We start from the raw sequence: 26,099 nt of genomic DNA on the forward strand, positions 1-26,099 counted from the left end.
TCCACACAAAATCTACTGATTTATTTGGGAAGATAAAATCTACACCTACTTAATACACACACACACACACACACACACACACGTCTATATAATCACAAGTAATAGAAGAAAGAATAAGGTTAAGGGATTGTAGACTGGCCCTACCAAACAAGAAACAAGATGGGGCTACATCTGAAAGGAATGATTCTTATTGGGGTATTGAAGAGAATTAGGGCCTCTGTGTAGGTGGAGGTTTAGGGAAGTTCGGATACTCATATGTTGTACCAAAAGTCACTATCTTGGGGGGAACAGAGAAACAGAAAACAATGTCATATAAAAAGGTGTGGCCAGATAATCGGGGACTACAAATTCCTGGTAAACAATCATGGTATTTATTCTTAGGACAAAAGTCAGGAGTCTCTGAACACACTACTCTTTTTAAGACCTTTCCAATGACCTGATCTTAGGAGCAGTTGGAAAGGATGAAGTGGCAGGTATTGTTTGATTTTACTACCTGGATATTGTTCCACAATTCACCTACATTCCAAAACACGTATCAGAACTATGCTCTGAAAATACAAACACAACAGATACATCATGTACTCCTTTTCATTTTTCAAAGGTCAGCTAAAATTTTAAGAAGCCCTAAGGACAGTGTCACTGTCATCTTTTAATAAAAGGGAAGTTGATTGCCCCACTCCTCGTAATGTATGGGGTTAGTAATTGATACTGGAACAGTTACGCGGATCTGGATCAAGACAAAAGGCAAAACCACAGCCCTTGCCCATTGCCTTTCCTCTCCTGACCTGCAGCTGTTGTAGTCATGGGTGGCACAGAAATGGGGGAAAGCGCTGTCTCCTTTCCATCAAGTCCTGACTGAAGGAAGAAATGCACAGCGGGAGCTTGGAGGGAAGAGGTAGATCCCAGTCAATGTGGGTAGCCAAGCAGAGAAAGGGGGTGCTAAGTGTGGGCAGATGGAAGTTTACAATACAGCTGTCCATGCCCTCAGTCTCCAAGCAGCAGAAAGGGGGCCAATGCCCACTCATCTCTATTTGTCTTTAAGTTTCACCAACACTAGTCATGATTGCCTTAATGAAAGCTCTTTATTTTCTAACATCAAAGGTTTAACAAAGATGAGGTTTAAAATGCTCTATAACTCCAACTTCCATTCATACCATACTTTAACAGTAATTTGTTTTCATCTTCATGTGCTGATGCAAACAGATCGATATTTTGTTCACTTAAAAGATTTAGACAACACCCACGGCCATTCGTCAGAAACAAGAACTTTTTATTTAGTTAAAAGGAACACAGGGACATTTGAAGACCAGATAGTTACAAGTCTCTTGAGAAGGAGACACAAGCATTGAAGAAACTAGCAGAAGACAAGAGGAGCCGCAGTTCACTCTCTCAGACGAATCCTCAACACGAACACATGATCACTGATGCCCTCCAACCCATTTTCACACTAAATCATAGTTTCTCTCCTTCATGAAATGTCGGTGTGCTGTGCTTACCTCCACATGGACGGTGGTGACGACGCACCTGGTCCCAACCATAAGACCACCTTACATGCTAATGGAGGCTGAACAGAGCTATGGAAAACCTTAGGCACACTCTGCAGCTGCTTTCACTGCTAATCCCCACCCCCAACAACTGTCTTTGTTTTGTGGGCAAGGGAAGGACCAACTTGATTCCAGAACCCCTTAGAGAGCTACTTGTGGTTATATAGGCAACATGTGAAGACATATGATTTATATTGTGTATGCCATTTTTTTGTTCTAGACGGAGTATAATATTGTTTATACAGCTATTAACAAAGTTATTACAAAATCTGTTGAATTTTAAACTAAAAATAATTGTAAGGCACATGTCTTGCACAATTGAAATTAGACAGTTCTTGCCTCTAAGTAAAATATTTGAGTAAATTTACACCACAGTTAATGAAATAGCTTCTTATTTCTGAAGAGATTTCCTAAACACTGTCTGACCCCAGAGCAGAGAAACTGAAAGAAGATGAACCATTTCTAGAAAAGAAACATTTTCTGTGGTAATATATCTATGTGTGTGTGGATTCAGCTGAAAATAGTGATAAATTTCTTTAATCAAAACAGCATGTATTGAAAAATGAAACACCATAAAAATAAATATTAGAACAGTCCATTTTTATCAAACACTTATGTAAAGGTAAAATATTTTTGCACACTGTAAACTTTAATACAATTTACATTACGTGAACTAGATTACAACTTATGAAAGGTGAAAGAAACAAAAATAACTGCCTCCAACACATACACTTCTCTAATGTGTTGACAGCAACTTTATTTGCAAGGTCCATTCCATTTACTTGAAGTTGGGTGCATCCTTTAGCGATAAGCATGTCTCACTCCATTGTTAGCACAGCGTATTTCGTAAATGAAATAATCAACATATAAAAATTATTTTAATATTTGCCTCAAGGGGGAGCTTACAGTTCATCTTGCAGATCCTCTGAGATTTCAAGCCATTCCAAGCGAATGCTCTAGATGCCATTCCTTATGCAGATCCAGAATTCTAAAATTCTGTTTTCTGTGCTGGAGCCAAGTCAATGGATTCTTATACTTCCATGCCACTTTCTTTTCTGGTGCTTTTTGAAATCCACAGCGTGGACTGGTTTGGGCTAGTTTTTGTTCTTCCTTTACTGAAAAACATAAGAAGAAGTAAGTTCAATGCCTGAGACTTCTTACTGAAATAGGCATGTTTTGGTCCCAGGGGAAATATGGCAAACCCTTCTTATGAAAGGGTCTTTCTTCTCTCACCAGCACATCTACAAAAAATTCCAGATTATTCTAGAATGTGAAGATGGTAAATAAGCCATGTAAAATAATGAAAAAAATAGAATGATCTCTGTTTGACCCTTTGTAGTACAGAATTCAGACACATTCACACGCACACACACACACACACACCACAAATATGTCTGAAACAATACCAACAATTTTCATTATAATCACCAATAAATCTTCATTTTATTTGATAAGTGATTTTAAAATTTTGCTTTGTGGATATTCTTCCATTCACATATGCTGCATTTAATGCTAAAGGATTGAAACAGTGTTTTTGTCCTAAGTATAAAGACCTTCCTAATCTCCATTCCTCAGTTTTCCTTTTTTATAGTTAAGTCACTTAATCCCTGAAAGTTTGGCTTGACTTCAGTCTCTGCAACCAATGTAGTTCAAAGTAGATTCAGGCCTTGATAACTTTGTTCCTCTAGATCTGAGACTGAACTTCACTCTCCTTGGACGTGGAATCTGAGCCCACATTTCCAGCCCCTGTATCAGAGTTGGCTGTCTCCTCACTCTTTCCATAAAATGGCCACTGCTCAGGCTCCTGCAGAAGTGCCCATTCCTGAGTTTATGTAAGTCATCCTCCTCTAGGCTACTTATCAAGATCTAGATTCCTTTGGGTCTAGTTTCCAGAGAATGAACCCTCACCTGGGTCAAGTAACCACTTCTGGTCCCTGTACATTGTGTCATGCACTTCCTGTCCCACACAGACCTCCCTTCCCCCGCATCTGCCCCACTCTCCACAGGTACTGCATTCCAGTTACTCTCAGTGTAGGTGGGGAGGGCAGAACTCCTTCAAAGAAAGAAAAGAACTCTTCCTAACAAGCCTGAACAATACAATTCTATAATATTAATTGACTTCAGTTTAACTGTGATTTTACTACTAATAAAATATGTCCAAATTATATGTTTTGGAGATTTGCTTGCAAATAAGTAAGATCAACACATCTTTATCTATGAAGTCATCTAACATGAAGGAAAAAAACAAATCAAGCAAAGTTTATAAATAACATGACATTTTTTAAATGGTAAATAAAGGCAGTTAAGTTATGAAGGTAACTTTTTTGTGGAGCATTAGTATTTCATTTAAGAGTTACTACCAGTTAAGGAAACAAGAGTTACTATTTTGAACATGACATGGAATGATATAAACCATCATGTGTACCAGATTGGAATTTAAACTTTCTGCAAGGCACTCAGATGATAATGGAGTTGAGTCTTTGATGAAGGTTCTCCTTGCTTTCCTGGAAGAAAGGAAAAGGGGAGGATCTAAGAACGAATGAATTAAGCACTACATCTAAGTCGGGCATCTGGAGGTACCCAACTTTGGTTTATTTTCTCACTCTGGGAATTTCAAACAAGTGAAAACTCCATAGATCTTCAAACACCTGGAAGACTTTTGCATGAATAGAATCTCCACAATAATACACTATTTGGAAGAAGGAAGACAAACTTTAAAGAAAACTCAGTTATTGGCACTATAGTAATTTTTATTTTAGAGATGAAAATGCCTGCATAATATTTTTAAACCAATTTTTCTTTTTTTATAAATGTTTTTCCATAGATAATAGATCTATCTATAGATAATATAGATCTATCTATAGATCTATATTATCTATAGATCTATTATCTATATATATGTGTGTGTGTGTGTGTATGTGTGTGTGTATATATATATATAAACATTTTTTTTAGAGAGAGAGCATGAGCAGGGGAGAGGGGCAGAGGGAGAGAGAGAGAGAATCTTAAGCAGGCTTCACACACAGTGCGGAACCCAACTCTGGACTTGATCCCATCACCCTGGGATCATGATTTGACCTGACACCAAGAGTAGGATGATCAACCGAGCCACCCTAAAATCGGTTTTTCAAGCTGATTTGTTATTTACAGCTCTTCCTTAACAGTTTTCTGGGTTAAGGGGGGATTTATATCACCTCCTTCCTCTACTTCTCTGCTTTTCACAATGACTAATCATCTTTTCATCTCTAGTCTTAGGACGTGAAGAAAGAAATGAGATATTTACTATCGTCTTTTTTCTGTACAAAATATTACAAAATTTCTAACTGTGCTTCACATATATATTGGAAAACCCAGAGGATACAAAGTGTAGTATTAATTTTCCAGGCTTTATTTATCATTACTCAAAATGTCTTATTTAAACAGCCTGTACATCACACTTTGGATCCTTTAAACAATTTATGGGAACCATTTACAGTTTATATCTATTTAATTGTTTTTTTCTGGGGCTTTTTTTACTTAGTGGATTCTTTATGGTCTATTTCAGAACAGATGAAGATAAACTAAAATCCAAAGAGAAAAATGACTTCATTTGCAGTCCTTCCCTGATGGCGGCACTGTCTCGATCAGTTCTTGTTTAAAATACTGACAAACATGGCTAGTTTATTCTAGCAAATATGTTCTCATTTAAATCCAACATCTTTTCCTTTTTCTTTTAATATATATTTATATTTCATATATTAAAATGAAAAAAATTTCACCTCTCACTCAAGGGTATATGGCTAAATAGATATAAAAGAATACTCCGAAGAATCTTGCTGTTAAGATATATCATTTTGGCTGAAGATGCTAAAAGTGACCTACTTTTACCATTGTACTTTATTTCCTCTACTCAGAAGACCCTTTGGAAATAAACAAAAGCCCATGACTTAAATTTTTGAAAAAGTATTATAGAGTGCACTTACAAAAATCAAGTCTTGCATACAACTTGGGGTCAAGATTGAAAGGCTTAGCATTAATGCTTATATGTAAGAAACAAGAGTCAGTATAGAGTAGCTGCATATGTTGTAAGCTCACAAAGATTCAAATTTCAGATCCACCACCCACACAAGCTGTGAGAACCAAAGCAAAATTGTGTAACCCATCTAAGCCACCATCTTCTCAACCGAAAAACAGAAACAAAAGGGCACCTACCTCATATGACTTGTGAATATTAAGTGAGGTAATGCATGAATCCTGTATTCAAGGCCTATCTTATTAGACTGGATACACGGGGTGTGTACTGACAGATAGGAAAATCAGAACTTTCTCTCTTTATTTTTTAAGTGGGAGTGGAGCCCCAACCTGGGGTTTGAACTCATAACCATGAGATCAAGACCCGAGCTGAGATCAAGAGTCAAACACTTAACTGACTGAACCACCCAGGTGCTCCAAAATTCAGAACTTTCTTGAGACAAAGTAAAACTATAATTGACACTAATATTTTTAAAGAATTATAAAAACCTACATAAAACTTTTTAAGTTGTCTCTGCATATATGAATTATTTACCTTTTATGCAGCATCTGGAAACAGCAGGTTCCAAAAGCGACCAGTATCAATAAAAGCAGTGGGATCGTTGGTATAACAACATAGATTAGATTGGGAATTATGCCTACAGAAGTAAAACAGATGTAAAACAGTAAAATCAGTAAAAAAGATGGCAGAGGCAGAATTCTCACACTAACATTATATAAAATTGCCCAAAAATTCAAGGTAAAATAAAATTATTATAATTAAATTCCAAATAAATTTCTTCCCAAAATATTAAATAACCTAATAAAATAATATATTCAGGTTTAATAAAAATTAAAAACAAAATCATATTTCACTGGTTGCCATGCTTCAATTCAGTGTCTATATTTCTAAAACTACGATTAAATCTACAGTTCAGATAGAGGCTAGTTTTCATAACATATTAATAATCTTATCTATCTCACTTCATTAATTCTCAGCTATTACTTAGAAAAACAAGCACTGATTATTAAAATAATTGTTGATTTATTGGTCATATAATCATCCTAACCAATAAGGTCAGTGCATGATGATACTTAAGACTTTGGGATTAAATCAAAATACAAAAAAATTAACTGATGATACAGTCATAAGACAGAGACACAAGACCCCAGAAGCATAAAGACTTGATCTTAATTAAATTCTAAAATGAATCATTTTTTAGTCCTGTTCCATTACACAATATTAAGTATTCTTGGAAAAGTAAAAACTGCCACACTTCAGTCCCATACAGACTAAAATGACTTTATTGAACATTTTTTCAATGTCATAAAAGGGAAAATATTCCTAATATAATTATTTACTAATATTTTTAGTTAGGTTTAGATGTTCTGAATGATTTTAAAATCAGGCGCCTGAAAAGTAAAAAACACTAAGGTTTAATGTCATGTTCATACAAGAAAAGCAAATCGAAAAACTATGCATTTAGCTAGCAAATCAAAAGTTGTCATCATTACCAATCTGAATAATTCTGTTCAAAATGGACCAGACTTAGATCAAACTATCCATTTTACTGTACATAACGTCCTTTATTAACTAAAATATATTATTATCTGAGGTCCAGTGATGGGGTATTTTGAGAGTAATTTGCTATGCTTTTACCTACTCTTGAGCCCCTGACATGAAACTGCAAGCATTTTAAGGATTCAGGAAATATTTTCGTTCCTTTTCAAAATACCATCATGATCCCTTATATATAACAGTAAAGAAAAAGAGAAAATATGTCCTACTCTTCCTCACATTTTAGATCACCTGTGGAAAGATTCTGAGACTTTGGCTCTTTGGCTCAATCTTCACAAAGCCACTAGGAAATATCAAGATTTCTGTCCAAAAATCACAGGACCATGCAAAAAGGAGCACCAAACTAATTCTTAGAGCAGTTTCTGACTGGGATTCAAATCCTAATCAGGGAATGTGCAATCTGCACTGGGATTTCATGATTTCTTTTGCAGACTGGTGTGCTCAGGGCAGCTGGGTTGAGAGCTAATTATACGTACTCTGTCCACCCTGTTCACCAGTGATGTCACCTTGATAGCTTGAAATCAGCCACGGTGGCAGTATAATATACCACAGGAATCTGCAAAGGCTACAAATCAGGTTTTTTCTTTTATATCCACTCCCACACTGGTCTCTCCCTAAACATTTACCAGCACACCACTGTCTGCCGGCCGCTGAATGTGCTGATGTACATCATAACGCTTACATGTTGTTGGGGAAATTCCCTGTGAATCCAGGTTTCCATGTGGATTACTTGGTTTATTACTAGATACATCTACCTGAGGTGAAAAATCAAAAGGAAACAAAATAGATTCTTCTATTCAAAAAACTAGCTTAGCATTATCTGTTTTAACCTAGTTCAAAAGTAAATTCCAGAGGCCAAATTTACTGCCCCCATCAATAAGCAATAAGAAAAGTTAGGGCTAACATGAAGCAGAGTTTAAAACTACAGTTTCTGCTCTTGATAGAGGAGTGAAAAACACGTGAATTCATTACCTGCTTCAGTAACAACCACATTTTGATGGGTATCTCCTGGCTGATTTGTAAAATACGTCTTTTCTACAGGAGAAGTTGGAATGATCTCTGTAAATAATAAGTACACACAACATATACAATGATAAAAAAAGAAATACAAATGTAGATGAAAATAAGTTTATTATAAAACAATGTAAACATCATAGCTTTTATTTCAGAGTAATAAAGGTACATGAAATTATTCAACTGTAAAGTCATCATTTAATTATCTTTGAATAAAGTATCCACTTGGTGAATCTTTGCAACTGGATCTACTTGGTGAATCCTTGCAACCCAAATCTGCATTTACGAATCAACAGCGCATCTATACTGATGACAGCCTGCTTTGGCAATAATGAAACCAAGCAGGTACAAAGAAAGGCAAAGAGAAGCAGGAATTGGGAGCATAAGAATGTGAGACACTGGGGTTCCTGGGTGGCTCAGTCTGTTAAGCGTCTGATTTCAGCTCAGGTCATGATCTCATGGTTCGTGGGTTCGAGACACGTGTAGGGCTCTATGCTGACAGCTCAGAGCCTGGAGCCTGCTTTGGATTCTGAGTCTCCCTCTCTCTCTGCCCCTACCCCGCTCATGCTCTATCTCTCTTTCTCAAAAGTAAATAAACATTAAAAAAAATAATAAAAGAATGTGAGACGCTAACTGCAATTCAAAAGACAAGCATATCAGTATAATATTTAGATTTCTCCTTGCAGTAATAATCAGATGACTACACGGATTGCACTGGGAATTGATGATTCAAGGAACAACATTCTAAAGCACATTTCTGTCCTAGAAAAACAATGCCATACTTAGATTTGCTTTCGAGTAGTGTCTATTTCTTTTTAAAAAAACAATAATAAATTAAGGCTTGCAGGTTATTTCTTTCCTGGTTTTATGAGACAAGACCTCCTCAGTGGCCATGCAATTAAAAAATGTCAAAATTTCTTACCATGATCTGATACTGCTGTGCCACCTATTTTTCCCCCTAGGGCACTGTTTGTTAAATTAACAGTTCAGTGAAAGTAAACTGAATTAGCAAGAAAAAAACCTGTAAACTTGTCTTTTGCTTCAAAAATATAATTCTTTGTTTATGTTTGTCAAATGATGGAGAAGAAAAAACACATGCAACATTTTAAATTAGTTTATAATGTTAAGTTATTTTTAATACCATATTTGCTACTCTTTATTTGGCCACGTAGTCTCTCTTTATTGGAAGTTTACCATACACCATCCTGTAAGAATATTTATTACCCTTGTGTACATATCTCACCCTAACACTTTAATAGCCTCCTGGAGGTTCCTACACTCATTTTTCTACAGAACTGAGGCACCTTATGCCAGTCGGTGCTCAACTGGTATTTGCTGAATAAATAATACAGATATTATTCTATTTATTAACACAGAACTGGTTATTTAAAAAAATTTTAATATTTTTATTTATTTTTGAGAAATAGAGAGAGAGCATGAGCATGGGAGGGGCAGAGAGAGAGGGAGACACAGAATCTGAAGCAGGCTCCAAGCTCTGAGCTGTCAGCACAGAGCGTAACGCAGGGCTTGAACTTGTGAACCATGAGATCATGACCTGAGCTGAATTCGGATGCCTAACCAACTGAGCCACCCAGGCAACCCAGAACTGGTTATTTTTGAAAATACTCTTAAAAATCTTTAAATTGATGTAATTTCTGATTAACAAAATTTTAAAAACTTAATCCCATGTATACTATATTTAATGTCTAAGAACAAGAGTGCATAATGCAATTTTAATGAATACAAAAATTAGATTCAGCAATATCCCCTTAAAAATGTCTTAGGAAAACACTGACAGTCACAAAGGGTAGATATGTAACTCACAGAACAATAACAAAAAATAGAGAAGAGTGAAAAAATCAAGTAGTGAGTTATTCAGTTTCTTCACTAATTACTAGGTTAATTGTTTATTATTTCAGATATCATTGCTCATATTATTAGATGGCATGCAGGGGCAGAAAGAGGAGATGAAGTTCAAATCACACAGTACTTCAGGTGTAACTGGAGAATAGAGTTCAAAATAAGTGGTCTAATTCACAAATTTTAATAAATCCCACTGCTTACTCCTTTAACCCCTCGCCACCAGAAATTAATCATTCTCCACCAAAAAAGCACTGACCATATAAGCAAGAAATTTCATCAAACCAGCATCCCATAAAAACAAAACACTAAGCTCAAAGAAGGTTAACACATAGAAAATAAACAAAGATGAAAATATTCCAGTTAAAATAAAGAATAAAAATGCTATACACATTGTTATATATTTGTAACTATAAAACTGTACACGTGCATCAAAAACAAAAAATACACAAAGGAATCTTATTCACAAAGCACAGGTTATTTGAAGACTTAGGTGGAATATAGAAGATAAAAAAGAAAATATTTTTTATCTTAAATGCTCTTTCCTGAGCAATATGAACCTAAATTACCTAATATAAAACAAGTAAAGAAGATTCTGAGGTTGATAGTGTCCTGAATAATTTGGCAAGTATGAATGCAAAATAAAAGAAAATAGACAAATGTACAAAGGGTCAAATAGTTTACCTAAAAGCTCAAAGAGGAGAAAAAGATGTTGTATTAAAGAACGCTCTGTAACATACTTTGTTGCATTCAAGTACATAGTGTCACAAATTTAAAACATCAGAGAATTTCAACTTTATATTTTTCCAATAAAAAAAAATAAAGACAAAGAACATAAGTGCATAACAGATTTGGCTTTGCAAAGGCTTCTAGGATGGTAATGATGGATTTAGGGCTTTAAAGAATAAACTCACCAGGGATATAGAAAGCTGGCTAATATACTCAAGAGCAGGATAAATATAAGAGAAGGGTAAATCTAATCCAAATAATCCCTTGGGCTTTAAGGTCTTATGAGAAAAGGAATCATGTAATTTCAAGAGAATAATGGAAATAGCAGTACTTGATGGTAATTGCCTTCCATGAACACATTATGAGGTCAAGTAGACAGCCCCTCAAAAGATTTAAAATGATACTTCCCAACACTGAGGAGGAGAAAAACATCAAAAAAAAAAAAAAATCTTAAAGCCTAAGTATCTAGTTTGACTTTATTAGGTCATTAAAAAGAATTACTTTACATAGTTTTTGCTGAGTGTCTACTTTTGGTCAAATTTTAATTTAGTCGATCTGTCCTCTTCACACTAATTCAAATTTACTATTTCAACAGGAAAACACACCAGTGTAGCTCAGGTCAACGCAATCTTCCCACGTGCTTCACGGGCAAGAAGGTGGAGACTTCAAACAAAAGCTATCTAAGGAGGTATGTTCCAAAGAATGACAATCATGGGAGGAACATGGCACAGGTCCCCACTTTTGTTTCCACTGCGGTTCAATGAGCCATAATCAGTCTGACTTTCACTGAGGAGCACATGCCAACAAATGATAAGCTAATGTTCCAGGAGAAAGTTGCTTTGTTCCCTTAAACTCACCAGATAATCACCCAAAGATCTGCTGTCCACGTGTGTAAATCTATAGGTGCTCTGGTGACTTATACCTACTTCACACACATTACACTAACTATTTAAAATATTTAAAAATAGATACATGTTCTTTGTAAAACCTATTTCCAAAACACTCTGACGTTCACAGAAAAATGTTATTTTCTCTTAAAGACATGACTCCAGATGTGTCTAGTTACTTCCTTCTATTTGACTGATTGGACATTTTGCTCTAGAGCATGAAGTATAATTCAGTACACTGAGTGATATGACAAGGTACAAAGTAATTCCACGTTTCATAGCAGAGAAACAAAAGGATCCAAAGGAAGTGAAGCCTAAATACAAATAGTGAAGATAAAAATAGAAGCAAATATGCCCAACATCTGCTGTACCTCCTTACAGGACTTCCTACCTGGTTCATACTTGCAGATGTAATTGTGCTTCATGTTGCACCTGTCATCATTCCACTGGTAAAGGTAGGGCCCCCCCAGGCCTGGATTGGCTGTTGGTTGATGATACATCACAACACACTTTTCACTTCCACAGGAAGGTTCATCAGTATACCAGTTTCTGCAAACAGAGCAGCAGGAACACCTCTAAGTGATTTCAACCATCCTATTCTTTTGGTTTGGTTTTGTTTCAGGTTTTTTTGTATTTAAATTCCAGTTAGTTAACATATAGTATCATACTAGCTTCAGGAGTAGAATTTAGAGATTCGTCACTTACATGTAACACCCAGTGCTCATCACAAGTGCCCTTCTGAATATCCGTCACCCACTTAGCCCATTCTATTCTGACATCCTCAACCAAGTAATGTCCATAAAGAGGAAGAAGCTGTTACCATAGAGATGAATGAGCCAGTTCGGCTGACTTTTGCACTGAGATACCTGAACCTCTTTACAAAAGCCCAGCACTCTCTCCTACAGTAACACTCAGTACGTCTGCAGATGGACCCCTTGTTGTAGAGTATAAAATTGCTGCTATCGTACATGTAAGGCTCTATTTGGCTCCCAAGATTGAGGAGGAAAAAGGACCTTAGGCATTCTTAAAATCCAACAAAATAAAATCAAGCTCTTCGAGAACTGCTTCCAAGATGCCAGCATGTATGTAAGTCTCTTCTGTCACCAAATTTGTACCTCTCAGTACACATGTAGATACTTTCTGTAAATAACCTATTTCTTCCTCCATTATTTACAATTTGTTTAAAGAATAAAGTCCAAAGTCAAATCTGGTCTTGTTAACCTAGAAATATTTCTGCCTTCACCTAGAAATACATGTGATTTTCATCACAAAAGGGTTTTGACTCTAAATACAATTTTAATTTTTTTTTCAATTTATAGAAATTATTTGAATTTAAAAAAAAAAAAGAAAAAACAAAACAAAAAACCCAGAAATGTCCCTCCTCCCTTTCGAGTCCCCCACAGCACATTTAACTCCTCAAGATCCCTACTCACCGGTACTGGGAACTGCTTCCATCAGACCACTGGTAGAGATCTGGGCAGGCACCAGATGTTTGCCCCTCTCCGTTTCGCCAAAGCCCTATCCAGAAATCACCATCAGAAATCCCTGTTCCTGGTTTTGTCAGGTTTTGCAACATACTTTCTATTAACTTCTGTTCTGCTTCATTCTCCAGGCTGAGGAGGGCCCCCCCCTCGCTCTCACAAGCCAGGCGTGCCTCCTGAAAGCTCACGCGGCTGGACAGTTCCTGGAAGTAGGCCATTTTGTAGCAGGGATGCTTGAGGTCAGCAAAGCACACCTTTTGGCCTGGAAAAAAGATAGCATGCATCGATTCTTTGAACTATATTCATAATGCTACTATGAATTAGGATTAAAGAACCAATCAAGGGGCGCCTGGGTGGCTCAGTAGGTTGAGCTTCCAACTTCGGCTCAGGTCATGATCTCATAGTTCATGAGTTTGAGCCCCGCATCAGGCTCTGTGCTGACAGCTCAAAGACTGGAGCCTCCTCCAGATTCTGTGTCTCCCTCTCTCTCTGCCCCACCCCTGGGCACTCTCTGTCTCTCTCTCAAAAATAAATAAATATTAAAAAAAAGAACCAATCAAAACAGGATACACTCTCCCAAGAATGATTCCTCCATGGAATCATTTTATAGAGTTTATTTTTTAATTATTATTATCAATTTATAAAAGCAAAATGATTCCCTGGTAAACTTGTAATATGAACTTTTAGACACAGGACTCCAAAAAAATGTTTGTTAAGAGAACTCATGATTCTTCTGGCTTAGATACAAACCAATTACATAGCAAACAAAACTAGCAAAAGAAATTGCTTTTTCTTTTAGAGCAAAGAGAGCTAAAAAGTCAAAGTTATGAAAGAAAAATAATTCACAAAAGAACTTAATTTTTAAAACAAGTAAAAACCAATGTATAGAAGGTACCATAAAAAAGATACAAGGTGGCAAAATTTAAGGTGTAAACATTTGCTTTTATTGTATATATCTGAAAGCAAATACATTGAAATTGAAAGTTAATAGAGGCCAGAATGAAGGTAACTCTAGTAATAATTAACTTATTAATATCCAGCATTAGAAGTGACAGGAGAGATTTCTAGAGTACTCTTTGAAAAAATTCTCATTATCAATTCTCTGAATATTTTCTGGTTTTATAGGACATGCTATGTGTGAGTGTCAATTGCTCAGCCAATGACTTCTCTTTTTACACAGGCAGCTCAAATGAGTCATAAACTCCAAATAAAATTTCCCAAATTTGAACTTAGAGAATCAAGTACTTAAAACAAACAAACAGAAAAGAAGGGCATTTTAAATATTAAAAAGCCAAATGGCTTAGGGTTGGAATAAACACATCAGGAAATAAAGGAGCTATTAAAAATCTCATCAGATGGGGCACCTGGGTGGCTCAGTTGATTAAGCATCTGACTTTGGCTCAGGTCATGATCTCGCAACTCGTTGGTTCAAGCTCCACGTCGGGCTCTGTGCTGACAGCTCAGAACCTGGAACCTGCTTGGGATTCTGTGCCTCCCCATCTCTCTCTTTCTCCCCCACTCACACTCAGTTTCTGTCTCTCAAAAATGAATAAATGTTTAAAAAGTTTAAAAAGATAAAAAATAAAAAAATTAAAATCTCATCAATTGCTAATTATTGTCAATTTCTATAACTTGGATAGAGAGCAGAGTAAGCTGAAATTTGTTGAAACTCATCTTTCAAAGATGGTTAAACAATGAGCTAAAAACAAATTAGGTGATAAATATTTAGCAGACTTGAGAACAAATTATTTTTCAGCTTTAGAGTCTCCATTTATGTATTAAACACACACCAAATAAAAATGACTTCTTCAAATTTATTATAAAAAATGCCCTATTAGACTGGTTGAGATTAATTCCTTTATGAGTGTGAAAGGGGTAACACTGCATTTCTTTTAAACTTTCCCTAAATTAGAATTTCATTAAAATCACATCCAAATTCATTTAAATTTACCTTTCCTTACAGGTAATCTTAACTATTGCTAGTTTTATTGCATATTTCTTTAGGAATAAAGATTGGGGACCACAAAATGTCCAAAATCCATGAATAAATAAATAGAATAATCAGAATTTGGAAAGGAAGTTTAAAATGTAATTTATATTTATACTTGTATTTTAAAGGTTTTTATGAATTACAGCGCTTGATTAAGCCACCTATTCTGATATCTCTAAAGATTTTCACAGTATATACATAAATATGTGTGTGTACATTATACACATATATACATATATTTTTAAGTCATATATGTGTTTGTGTGTGTGTGTGTATACACACACACACACAGAGAACAACAAATGAAGCTTAGAATAATTTTTGAGGCTTCTTAATGGAATATCATCTTTTATAAAACTTCATTGTGTGACATCACTAGTTTACTTCTGCTCTAACAACATCTGTGAAGACTTAAAGACACAGGCAAAAGTTTGATTTAAAAAAATCTCTCAGAATCAAATTTCACACACCTCTACATGTGAATTTCACATTTGTCTACATATTAAGCAGAATGACTTTCTCCTAACTACACTATGGATGATAATAACATCAGGCCATAATAAATCCACATACATATCAGGGATATTAGAGTGTACAGGATTCAGCTAACTACCAGCAAGGGAAGTCCTATCGCTCTGTTGTTTAGATTTGCCCCCTTATTATCACCAGACATGTATGCCAAATGATAGACAATCTCCAGAATGACCAACCTGTTTCATTTTGTTTTTCATTAGCTTCTTTGGGTCACTTCTGATCTCTGCTATCAACTTTAAAAACCGCCACGAATCCCTCTCTGTCTGTTATTTCTTTATCCCAACCCACTGTCCATAGCCTCCACTCCTTTCTTAGTCTTTTTCTGAGTTCAGTTTAGATTTGGCCTCAGAAAACAGACTATGAAGCATTTAATGTAAAATAAATTCAAATTGTAAATGTAAAATAAAGTCAAATGCTAAGAAACTAAGGCATAGCTTTACTGCTTTCTTAAGATTCATCTTCATGAACATTACTCTTGTTGGGATTGAAGGTTTTTTTTCACTTGATATTTAATTTTGTGGCTGATCAAAAAAATTTGTCGGTAGTGGAGGGAGGGAGTGTTATTGTACTTAAACACTGGCTAAAAACTACAGCATTCAAACATTGGATTCTTAATTATAGTACACCACACTGAGTCAACATTGGTACCACATCCATTCTCCCCCAGAATCAGCAATTAATGACCTATGATGACACTCAAGTCAGGAGGGAGCAGAAATCCAGAGGCCATTAACCTCACAACGGTGTTTGAGTGATAGGCATTCAGTATCATGACACAAGCTGAGAACAGCCATCTAATAAAATAGCAGTTGGAACAACGCAAGCACAACACCCAGTAGTCCTCTCTGTCTCATTAACTGTGATCTGGACCCAGAAGCAACACACTGAATAATATGAACAAATTAACAGACTTCCCCAACTAACTGTTAATGAAAATGAAAATGCTAGTATGATTGACCATAGGAAAATGGAATTAAAGAGACTTCAAGAGGACAAATCAGTCTCAGATAAATAATCCTTGAGAGATGATCATGGAAGTCCCAGTGGCTGATTCTAATACAATTATTTATTTTAATTTCTCCTAATTTATTATTAGATTTTGTGATGACTTCATTGTTTAAAATGGTTGTTCCTGATGATATTCTAAAACTGTCATTAAGCCCAGTGAGTGTTGTGCCTGCATTTCTAACGCAAGCTATTTCCATTTTCATCTCCTACATCCTTTACATATTTCTAAGTCTCAAAATATATCGTAACTGCATTCCCTTGAGTTTTCAACTTGCTCAATTTTTCACTCCAAGAACTCTCAGACTTGGATTTGACTCCAGCATTTCTGAAATATTAAGCTTGTCCAACAAGATTGTTTTGCAAGATGTCAAAAAGAAGCCGACTTAAAAAAAAAATCACCAGAAATTTGAAAGAGCAAACATTATTTATGTAACAAGGTTAGCACAAATTCAGAGGGTGCCTACGTGGGATTGATATGCTAAAAGTCTCTGTTCATGATCTTTAATGTATTAAAATATAAGTGCAACACAGATTTATTTATGGTGAGGGCACAGAATAAGATGATAAGAATCAACTCATTTATAAAATATGATAGCACTTCGAGGGGCATGTGGGTGCCTCACTCAGTTAAGCATCCAACTCTTGATTTCAGCTCCAGGTAGTGATCTCATGGTTTGCGGGGTCAAGCCCCACATCGGGTTCTATGCTGTCAGCATGGAGCCTGCTTGGGATTCTCTCCCTCCCTCTCTCTTTCTGCCCCTCCTCTGCTCATGTGCACACACTCTCTCTCTAAAAATTAATTAATTAATTAATTTAAAAAGATAGCAATTTGAATAAAATGCTTAAGAGAACTTTAGTGCAATGTGGAAATTTGTAACACCACTACGTGAGTCCACAGAGAAATAATGCTGATATAAGAAAAACCTAAGATAGGGACTATATTTAAACTAATTACTAATACTGCACAGGCCCTAAGTGGTAGCTGGCATGGCATTGTTTGTGACAGGTATTCTCTCTTTAGTTGTGGAGGATGGAGTTGTCCAGGGTCGTAGGTGAGGAGGTAGAGACTGTGGTGGCTGCACAACAGAGGGACCCTCCGGGGATCAGAACAGGGGCCAGGTACTTGCACAGGCAGATATTCACTCCAAAGTATCCACCGAATATCAGCTGTGTCCTCAGACATTGAACGGAAAAGTCACTAGCAGTTCAGATCTACCAAGTCTGTTTTCACAAAAGGATACACACACATTGTCCAGTTTTACTACCGTTTGTATATCATCAGTAAAGCTGACAGTGTGAATTTCTTTACATCCAATTCTATTTCACTACTGACTACGGCTTCCGTGTGCAGATTTGGTCCAAGCTGTAGCAAAACCAGCGAAAGCAGCTATTGAATGCTCACCACCATTTCAGATGGTCACATTTGGCTGTCATGGCAGTGGAACTCCAACAGCTGGGAAACAAATGTTGCCCTAATTCCCAGAAAAGTTCCATTAATACAAATCTTCTGGAAGCAACTTTTCCCACTTCTGTAAAGGCTCATCTTCCTAGAGAACCATTGAGATGACCTCTCTTCTCATTCTGTGAGATCACATGGAGAATCCTTTTCTCTGATCTTTAAATGTTACATTCAAATAAAATCTGTCATTGACTGTTTTGAACAATAAGAATTCTACAAGCTTCCACCCACAACATCGACTTCCATCTACTTTTCTACTACCCATAAAATATTTAGATGAATATTCAAATAACCATATCACAGTGTTATTACACAAGGCAACATTGATACTAACAATAATTTATTAAATGTCACTTATCATCTCCAAGGACAAACATCCTTTGATTGTTGTTTTATATACAAGCATGGCAAAAGACTTTCCACCTAGGATTCTGCACCTGTTAATTTTATACATACATGCATACAGAACTACATATATCCACATGCACTTTTGTTTAGAGATAATTCTCAGGACTGCCTACTAGAGTAAACATTCCTATCACGGTCACAGCTAAGATTCTGCTATTCTATTATTCCCATGAATAGATAGTTTTGTCTTCTGTCATAGTCATGAAATTCCTTTAGAGCTAAATATTGGCAGTAAATGCTTTTGACCTTGATGTAAAAGTGGAGCCAAACTCATAAAGTTATGGCAGTTTACTTTTTTCTTTCTGAATAGAAAGGATCTATGATTTAGTTTTATTTTGCTTATGTTTATTAACTTTCTGACAGTTGAGTCTTCTGTTAGTAAAGTAATAACATTTTTCTTATACCTCACACTATCATCATATATTATCAATATTGAGTATTAAGTTTATATCATAATTTTTAATAAAAATATAGAAGATATTGTATGAATTCCTATGGCTCAATCATGATCTACTTTTTGTTACAAAAAGAAAAAAAATTGTACAAAAGAGAATCTACATGATAAATCTTTCCCAAAGCAGACTGACTGAACTTTGGACATGTTACCAGAATCCCACAAAATAATTTGTTTTTCCTAATTCTTTCTTACCCCTCCTCAAAATCAAACTGATAAATGGGTAGATCCCACATTATACAGAGTGACATGACCTCTGATAACAATACCAACATTTCTGAACTAAAAAAAATTTTTGAAGCATTCCGTGTTCAATATTACACCTACTTCTTAAGAGCTATTCTTTATTTTTAAAAAAACAGTTTTGTTATAATAAACTCTCATTTTTGTAACAGATTTTATAGTGCAATTAAAAACATAATGTGCTATTATGAGTGTGCTGGAATCTATTTTCTTACATTAATAAACAAACTCAAAACTGGAACCCTGGGTCATTTCGTGAATGGTGGTGCCAGCTTTGCAAGGCCCTACCTCTCCCACTGGGAAATACCACAAGCTTTGAGAAGGTAATGGGACTCCTTGCTCAAACTCACACTTATCCAACTGGGCCACCCAGGCACCCCTACTATGCATATTTAAAATTGAGGTCTAAATAGCAAATGGTAAACCAAGTAACTTTGTGACTTAAAAGTTCAAGCATTCAATCAGAAAGAACTGGTTTTGAATCCCAGAGCTATACTTGAATTGTAGGTACACTGGGAACATTACTTAAATGTTCCTGGCCTCAATTTTCTTACCTAAAGGGAGCGTGGTTAGGAGTTCTAAAGAAATACAGATAAATAATAATAGCCAGACATTTATCAGTAGTTTAGCATGGATGTTCTCACTGCTAGCGCAATCCACACCTTTGGGTAAATTAGGAAAAGATGTTCTTTCCTGGCGATACAGGCTGTTGAGCTAGAAAAAGTAGTGTTTTCCTCTAGGTGGCCTCAGCTCCAGGCGCAGAACTTGCATACTGAGCTCCCTCTCAGCTTCTTGGGACACACCTCTGTGCATGACACAATCTGCACAAATCTTTTCAAACCCCTTGACCCTCCAACAATCCTGTGCTGTTGGTCTCATCACGTAGATCTCATCCTATTTTAAAAATGAGGCAAGGGGGCATAGAAAAGTTAGATAATTTGCCGGATTCACACAGCTCATAAATCGGGGTTGTGAATCAGGCAGTCTAGCCCCGCAGTCCATGCCTTCACCCAGATGTCTATGCTGCCTCCATATATGTCTCAAATGTAGTATTTTTTCTAAAGTGAAATATTTAATGAATAAATAAAGGGACTGATGAATACACATTATTTGGGTTTTCCTTGTTATAATTATTAGTGTTGATCTGTTATTGATTAGCACTGCTACTATATGCAAGGGTTTGTGCCTTGAGAGTTTGTTTTTCTGAGCAGCTTGTGAATTTTCTATTACTCTACAATTAGACATGGGATTAATATTGGGACATCTATCTCATATTTTCAAACCACATGCAGCCTTAATTATTTTATCTAGTTCTTTCATTTTTCCAAATAAAGCAAAGCCCAAATGAATTTTTCCCAATTACAAAAAGTGTAACTTCAGTCAAGTTGTCAGGCATGTTATATTACCAGTAATATGTTACCACAGTGAAAGAAACAATCCCGCCTGAAAGTTGTGTACAGCCATCCACCTGTGTGCCAAGTGCCTAGCACAGAAAGCTGTTATAAAATCTAGTGAGAACATCATCTGGGTTTCCACCCTGGACCCCTTTATATAATACTACCTCTTTTTTAACATTAATGTAATAGATATTACCTTCCTCAGGAAGAAGAGTTATAAAAACAAAACTATAAAATAATGAAAAATAGCAGTTAAGGAGTAATGGCTACGATAGATGTGTAATTTATTAGATGACTAGTAATAAGATTAATGTGTTCCTTTCTTGCCCAAGAGATACTTAAAGTAATTGCATCTTTGAAAACTGCTCTGTCATCACTTTATGCTTTTGATGATGTCATGCAATAGTACCACAGGCTGAGATATGCTCAGCAGATTTTTTTTTGTATCTCCTTTGCTATCATAATAATCTATGGACTACTGGTCACCACCCACGCACTTGCATAATTCTATGGCATCTTCACAATAAAAGAAATATGTCTAAATCACCCAGACTCCAATGTAAAATGCATGCCAATTTTAATGAGTTCAAATTAATACATATTACATTTTTCTGCAGAAATTTGGAGGCACCATGAAATACACTTAGTGCCATTTTGCTGCATCAACAAATGGGGGATCACCGCTATGTGTACTAAAAAGAAAAAGCAAGAATTAAAAAAATTCATTACTTTAAAACACTTAAAATGTTTAAAAGTATCCACATGCTCTTCAGACATATCTTCCCATCTTAGAAACCTGAGTTTTGAACACTTCTTTTTCATATGTATCCATGTCCCCATAAGTAAAATCCTCTTATCTTTGTCCTAAAGAAGATGTCATTATCTACCAGTAAAGTCACAGAATTAAATGATTGTACTTCCTACAAATATTCTCTACACATCTGTGTTCAGCAACAAATCAGTACAAATCTAAGATCCTAAAAGTAGTTCACAACTTTGACTCATAAATTCATTAAGTCTTGCATTAAATACTCTTTAATTCATGAAATCACTCTCGTGGTTATCTATTTTTATTACATATTTGTGCATCAGAATAATCATGACCACTAACCTATAAAAACACTTAACTATTACTGCTTGATGCTATTAACCCTTATGGGACAGATTATGATGATGAAGTTTGAAATGTAATTTCTTATTAAAATATTTTAACTTCATTTATAAATAATGCTTTCTATTTTTAAAACAGTGATGTATTTAAAAGTATTGGAGAGGGGCGCCTGGGTGGCGCAGTCGGTTAAGCGTCCGGCTTCAGCCAGGTCACGATCTCGCGGTCCGTGAGTTCAAGCCCCGCGTCAGGCTCTGGGCTGATGGCTCGGAGCCTGGAGCCTGTTTCCGATTCTGTGTCTCCCTCTCTCTCTGCCCCTACCCCGTTCATGCTCTGTCTCTCTCTGTCCCAGGAATGAATAAAAAACGTTGAAAAAAAAATTAAAAAAAAAAATAAATAAAAGTATTGGAGAGTATCTTATTGAATATTTTAAAGTGCTAAAACGAAGAAAATTTTTATAGAGGGTTACTTTGCAAGTTCCTGTCTTTTTTCTGGTGTTTAATTAGTAGTATTTAATTACTAATAGCTGTACTGATATTTAGCAAATAGAATATAAGTATTTTCCTAATAATGGCCCCTGAAAGCTTCTTGCATTGGGCAGACACTCGATTAGAATTTTGGTAAATAGCCCCCAGTGGCAGGAAAAAGTTGATGCATACCTCAAAACTTAACACTGATCAGGCAGACAGTAGACCTACAACTTTCAACATGTCATGTTTTAGACTGTCTGCACTCATGCTATTATGGCGAAAATATATTTTTAAAAATTTGTCTTCAAAGGATAAAGTCACAAGTTTATAGTGATCGAATTTTAATGTGATTTTTAGGGCCAAAGGCAATTAAAATAGTCATAAGAAAAACATAACTAAATAATTGTTTTGATATCAAGTAAACATCATCATTTATGTTAAATCAAATAAATCATGTTCAGTTAATTAGAAATTTTCCAGATGTCACCTACAATATGCTTATAAATATTTAATAGGAAAATACAGCAAAAGGTTTGCAACAATTTATGCAATAATACAACACAAAATAAACTTCTCATTAATAATCTTTTAAGTTCTGTTTTTACTTTATATATTTCTTTTCCGCAAAGTTTATGGCATGTAAACAAGAATATGCCAAATGGATACTACTTAAGTCAATGGAGTGTTTCTATGTGTTTAAAAAACACCATATGCTAAAAGCCTGGTCTGTGCTGTTCATTTATTTGTAAGAGTAATTCTCATAAACACAAAGTCAGCCAAATATGTAACTGACACACTCAGGTCTATATAATACACTTTTTTCTTCAAAGCCAAATTAAGGGGGAAAGGATCTAATATTATGGCTCCTGTGACATCCTTACCTGATACTGTAAAGTTTTCATTTTATAAATATAAAGACTCTGATTTTCTCCTCCCCCACCCCCTATATAAGCAGCATGTATGTCCAAATGATAGTTCACAGTGTATTTAATTCCAGTGTCTCCAGAGGGCCAAAAGTTAGTGGAGAATGATTGATAACTAGACATTTAAGAATTATATTCTTAAGATGCAGAACATCACATATTGCTGAGGGGAAGATCAGCAACAATTAAGCTTAATATGTCAGTTTCTAAAGGTCTGGCTTCACTACTGATTAAGTACATGTCATTTGTCATCTATCTCTACCTCTAGTGACACCTGTTATACAGATGCACAGAATGTGAAAGGGAATTTGTGCTTTTTACATTAAAAAAAAAAAAAAAAAAAAAAAAAACTTCCACACTTAAAACACATGCTCACCTACATTCAACAAATATTTACAGAAACACTTTATTTTTTTTTCTGGTTTCTCTTTCTCTTTTTTTTTCAGTATATGAAATTTATTGTCAAATTGGTTTCCATACAACACCCAGTGCTCATCCCAAAAGATGCCCTCTTCAATACCCATCACCCACCCTCCCCTCCCTCCCACCGCCCATCAACCCTCAGTTTGTTCTCAGTTTTTAAGAGTTTCTTATGCTTTGGCTCTTTCCCACTCTAACCTCTTTTTTTTTTTTTTTTCCTTCCCCTCTCCCATGGGTTTCTGTTAAGTTTCTCTGGATCCACATAAGAGTGAAAACATATGGTATCTGTCTTTCTCTGTATGGCTTATTTCACTTAGCATCACACTCTCCAGTTCCATCCACGTTGCTACAAAGGGCCATATTTCATTCTTTCTCATTGCCACGTAGTACTCCATTGTGTATATAAACCTCAATTTCTTTATCCATTCATCAGTTGATGGACATTTAGGCTCTTTCATAATTTGGCTATTGTTGAGAGTGCTGCTATAAACATTGGGATACAAGTGCCCCTATGCATCAGTACTCCTGTATCCCTTGGGTAAATTCCTAGCAGTGCTATTGCTGGGTCATAGGGTAGATCTATTTTTAATTTTTTGAGGAACCTCGACACTGTTTTCCAGAGTGGCTGCACCAATTTGCATTCCCACCAACAGTGCAAGAGGGTTCCCGTTTTTACAGAAACACTTTAATCAACATCTCAAGAAATTTCAATAAGGATGGTTATGCTCAAGTTTCCTGTAAGGCCCAACTCATTCATCCTAAGCTTTTGAGACTCTTCGTGTTTTCTTTAAGAGTCCTTGCCCAAAAGTAAGGAAGGGTGAATACGATATAAATTACTCAACAACAGAACAGAAGTCGAAGAAAAATTAAAATCAGAGCGAATGCTGGGAAGCTTGCCAATTCTGACCCATTTCCCTGACACTGACTCAATCCACCTAAATGGGCACCTACCGTGTGCATGGACCTGCTGCGGTCATTACCATGTACACCTCTGCCCAACTCGAGCTGACTTCATTTTCTGAGAAGTCCCTAAGTTGGAATAAGGCGTGCAAAAGAAAGGAGTCTACAATGATCGGTCAGTCCCCCGTTCTTCGTCAGCGCTCCCTGAGAACAAAGGCTGTGCGCCCGGGAGTCTGTGAGCGCCCCACAGCTACCAGGTCTGGGCTGGGAAATCATCCGAGTGAACACCGTGCGGAGACTGAAGTCGAGCCAGACCAACAGGGGGTGACATTTCTGCAGTGGTTCTTACGGCTTTGGGTTTCCTCTGCCTGCTCCATGGTACCCCACCCCTTTTTGCAGGTGCCAAGCCCTGCCCGGTGGCCAACTCCCTTACAAAGAAGGTGGAAATTACTCCTGGAAAACGCTGTAGTGCTCGTGATGAAGCAGAGCTCGCTTCACAGCTACGGAACCAGGCACTTCCAAAAAATTGAAACTTTTCTCTGTGCGTGTTTTGTGGGGGAGGGGAAGAAAGCGGAATACGATCTTTTCCCCCCACCCCCACGCCCTCTGCTCATCTCGGCCCCGTACCCTGCACAGGTTTCCAACCTCCAGGACAGCCTTCACCCCAGGACGGGCGGTCCCGCACCACCCTCGTCCGCGCGCCCCGCGGTCCCCTCTCCCGGCTCATCCACCCAACGGGCGGCCCCCTGACTCACCGCTGACCACCCGGCGGCAGAAAACTCCGTGGCCGCAGAGCAGCGCGGCGCCCAACAGCAGCGAGACCACGCGGCTCATCGCGGCGCGGCGACAGCAGCAGGTGTTGCGCAGAGCGAAGACTGCCTCTGCCCGCCGCGCAGCGGTAGCTCTAACCTCTGAGCCTCCCTGCCTCCCCTCCGGACCCTACTCCCACCGCCGGAGCCCAGCTGGCCGGCCGCCTGCACTCATTGCCTTCGGCGGGGCCTGCAGCCGGGCGCGCTCTTGCCGCGCGCGGGTGTGATGGGCTAGAGCGCACCACACGGCGGGTGCGCGTTGAAGGAGAGGAAGTAGAAGTTAGAGGGTCCCGCGTCTGCCCCAGAGGTGAAGCGGAAGCCCCGGGCTGGACCCCCGGGCTGGACCCCACTCGCGCCCTGTGCTCCTCTCCCCGGCCTCTGGCTAGCGTAGGAATGAGCCCTTGTGCCTAGTCCCGGCTCTCAAGGCGGCAGCAGCATCAGCAGCAGCAGCGGCGGCGGCGGCGCTGTGCTGGAGGCGCGGTCTTATATACCCACATCCCAGGGTTCCAGCCCCTCTCGCTAGCAATGATTTTTAACTACTTCGTCTCTCCCGCTCTGCGGAGCATCCCAGCCCCTCCCCTAAAAACTAGAGCCACTTTGAAAAAGAGTGCAGTCAGCAGCCCCACCTCCTCCCCTCCGCTTCCCCGGGTGCCCTCTTCCCATTCGCTAACAGACCCGATACTTGTTTGTGTGAAATGTGACAGCTTTGCTATTAAACTCTGGCAAAAGTTGGATCCATTTGGTTTTCTCAAAGATTAATGTCCACGGGGATGCCAAGTTGTGGGGCCTTTCTCTTTTTGTGCTAAATTGCTTGATCATATGTATTGCTAGATTCAGGGCACTAGCCACTATTCAAGATGGATTGGCGAAGCGGGAGCCAAAACCTGCTCGG

At 37.3% G+C, this 26,099-nt stretch overlaps 1 protein-coding gene across 1 annotated transcript; it reads right to left on the bottom strand.

Moving 5' to 3' along the window:
• Nucleotides 1-1,132: 1,132 nt before the first annotated feature.
• Nucleotides 1,133-25,713, bottom strand: CHODL (chondrolectin). The gene is made up of 6 exons (XM_049629332.1): nucleotides 25,154-25,713; nucleotides 13,037-13,346; nucleotides 11,995-12,152; nucleotides 8,086-8,172; nucleotides 6,091-6,193; nucleotides 1,133-2,659 (listed from the first exon to the last, which is right to left on the bottom strand). The coding sequence occupies exons 1-6, from the start codon at nucleotides 25,230-25,232 to the stop codon at nucleotides 2,575-2,577; spliced, it is 822 nt and encodes a 273-aa protein (XP_049485289.1). The 5' UTR covers nucleotides 25,233-25,713; the 3' UTR covers nucleotides 1,133-2,574.
• Nucleotides 25,714-26,099: the final 386 nt, after the last annotated feature.

The sequence above is a fragment of the Panthera uncia genome, chromosome C2, assembly GCF_023721935.1.
Source record: "Panthera uncia isolate 11264 chromosome C2, Puncia_PCG_1.0, whole genome shotgun sequence".
NCBI classification, from domain to species: domain Eukaryota; kingdom Metazoa; phylum Chordata; class Mammalia; order Carnivora; family Felidae; genus Panthera; species Panthera uncia.

What these genes read in the sequence shown, in the direction of transcription:
- CHODL (XM_049629332.1), bottom strand. Translation starts at nt 25,232, where the DNA reads ATGAGCCGCGTGGTCTCGCTGCTGTTGGGCGCCGCGCTGCTCTGCGGC. An exon ending in CATCTGCAAGTATGAACCAG is followed by an intron (nt 8,173 to 11,994) that starts GTAGGAAGTCCT and finishes TATTATTTACAG; the next exon opens with AGATCATTCCAACTTCTCCT. An exon ending in TGTGGTTGTTACTGAAGCAG is followed by an intron (nt 6,194 to 8,085) that starts GTAATGAATTCA and finishes TTACTTCTGTAG; the next exon opens with GCATAATTCCCAATCTAATC.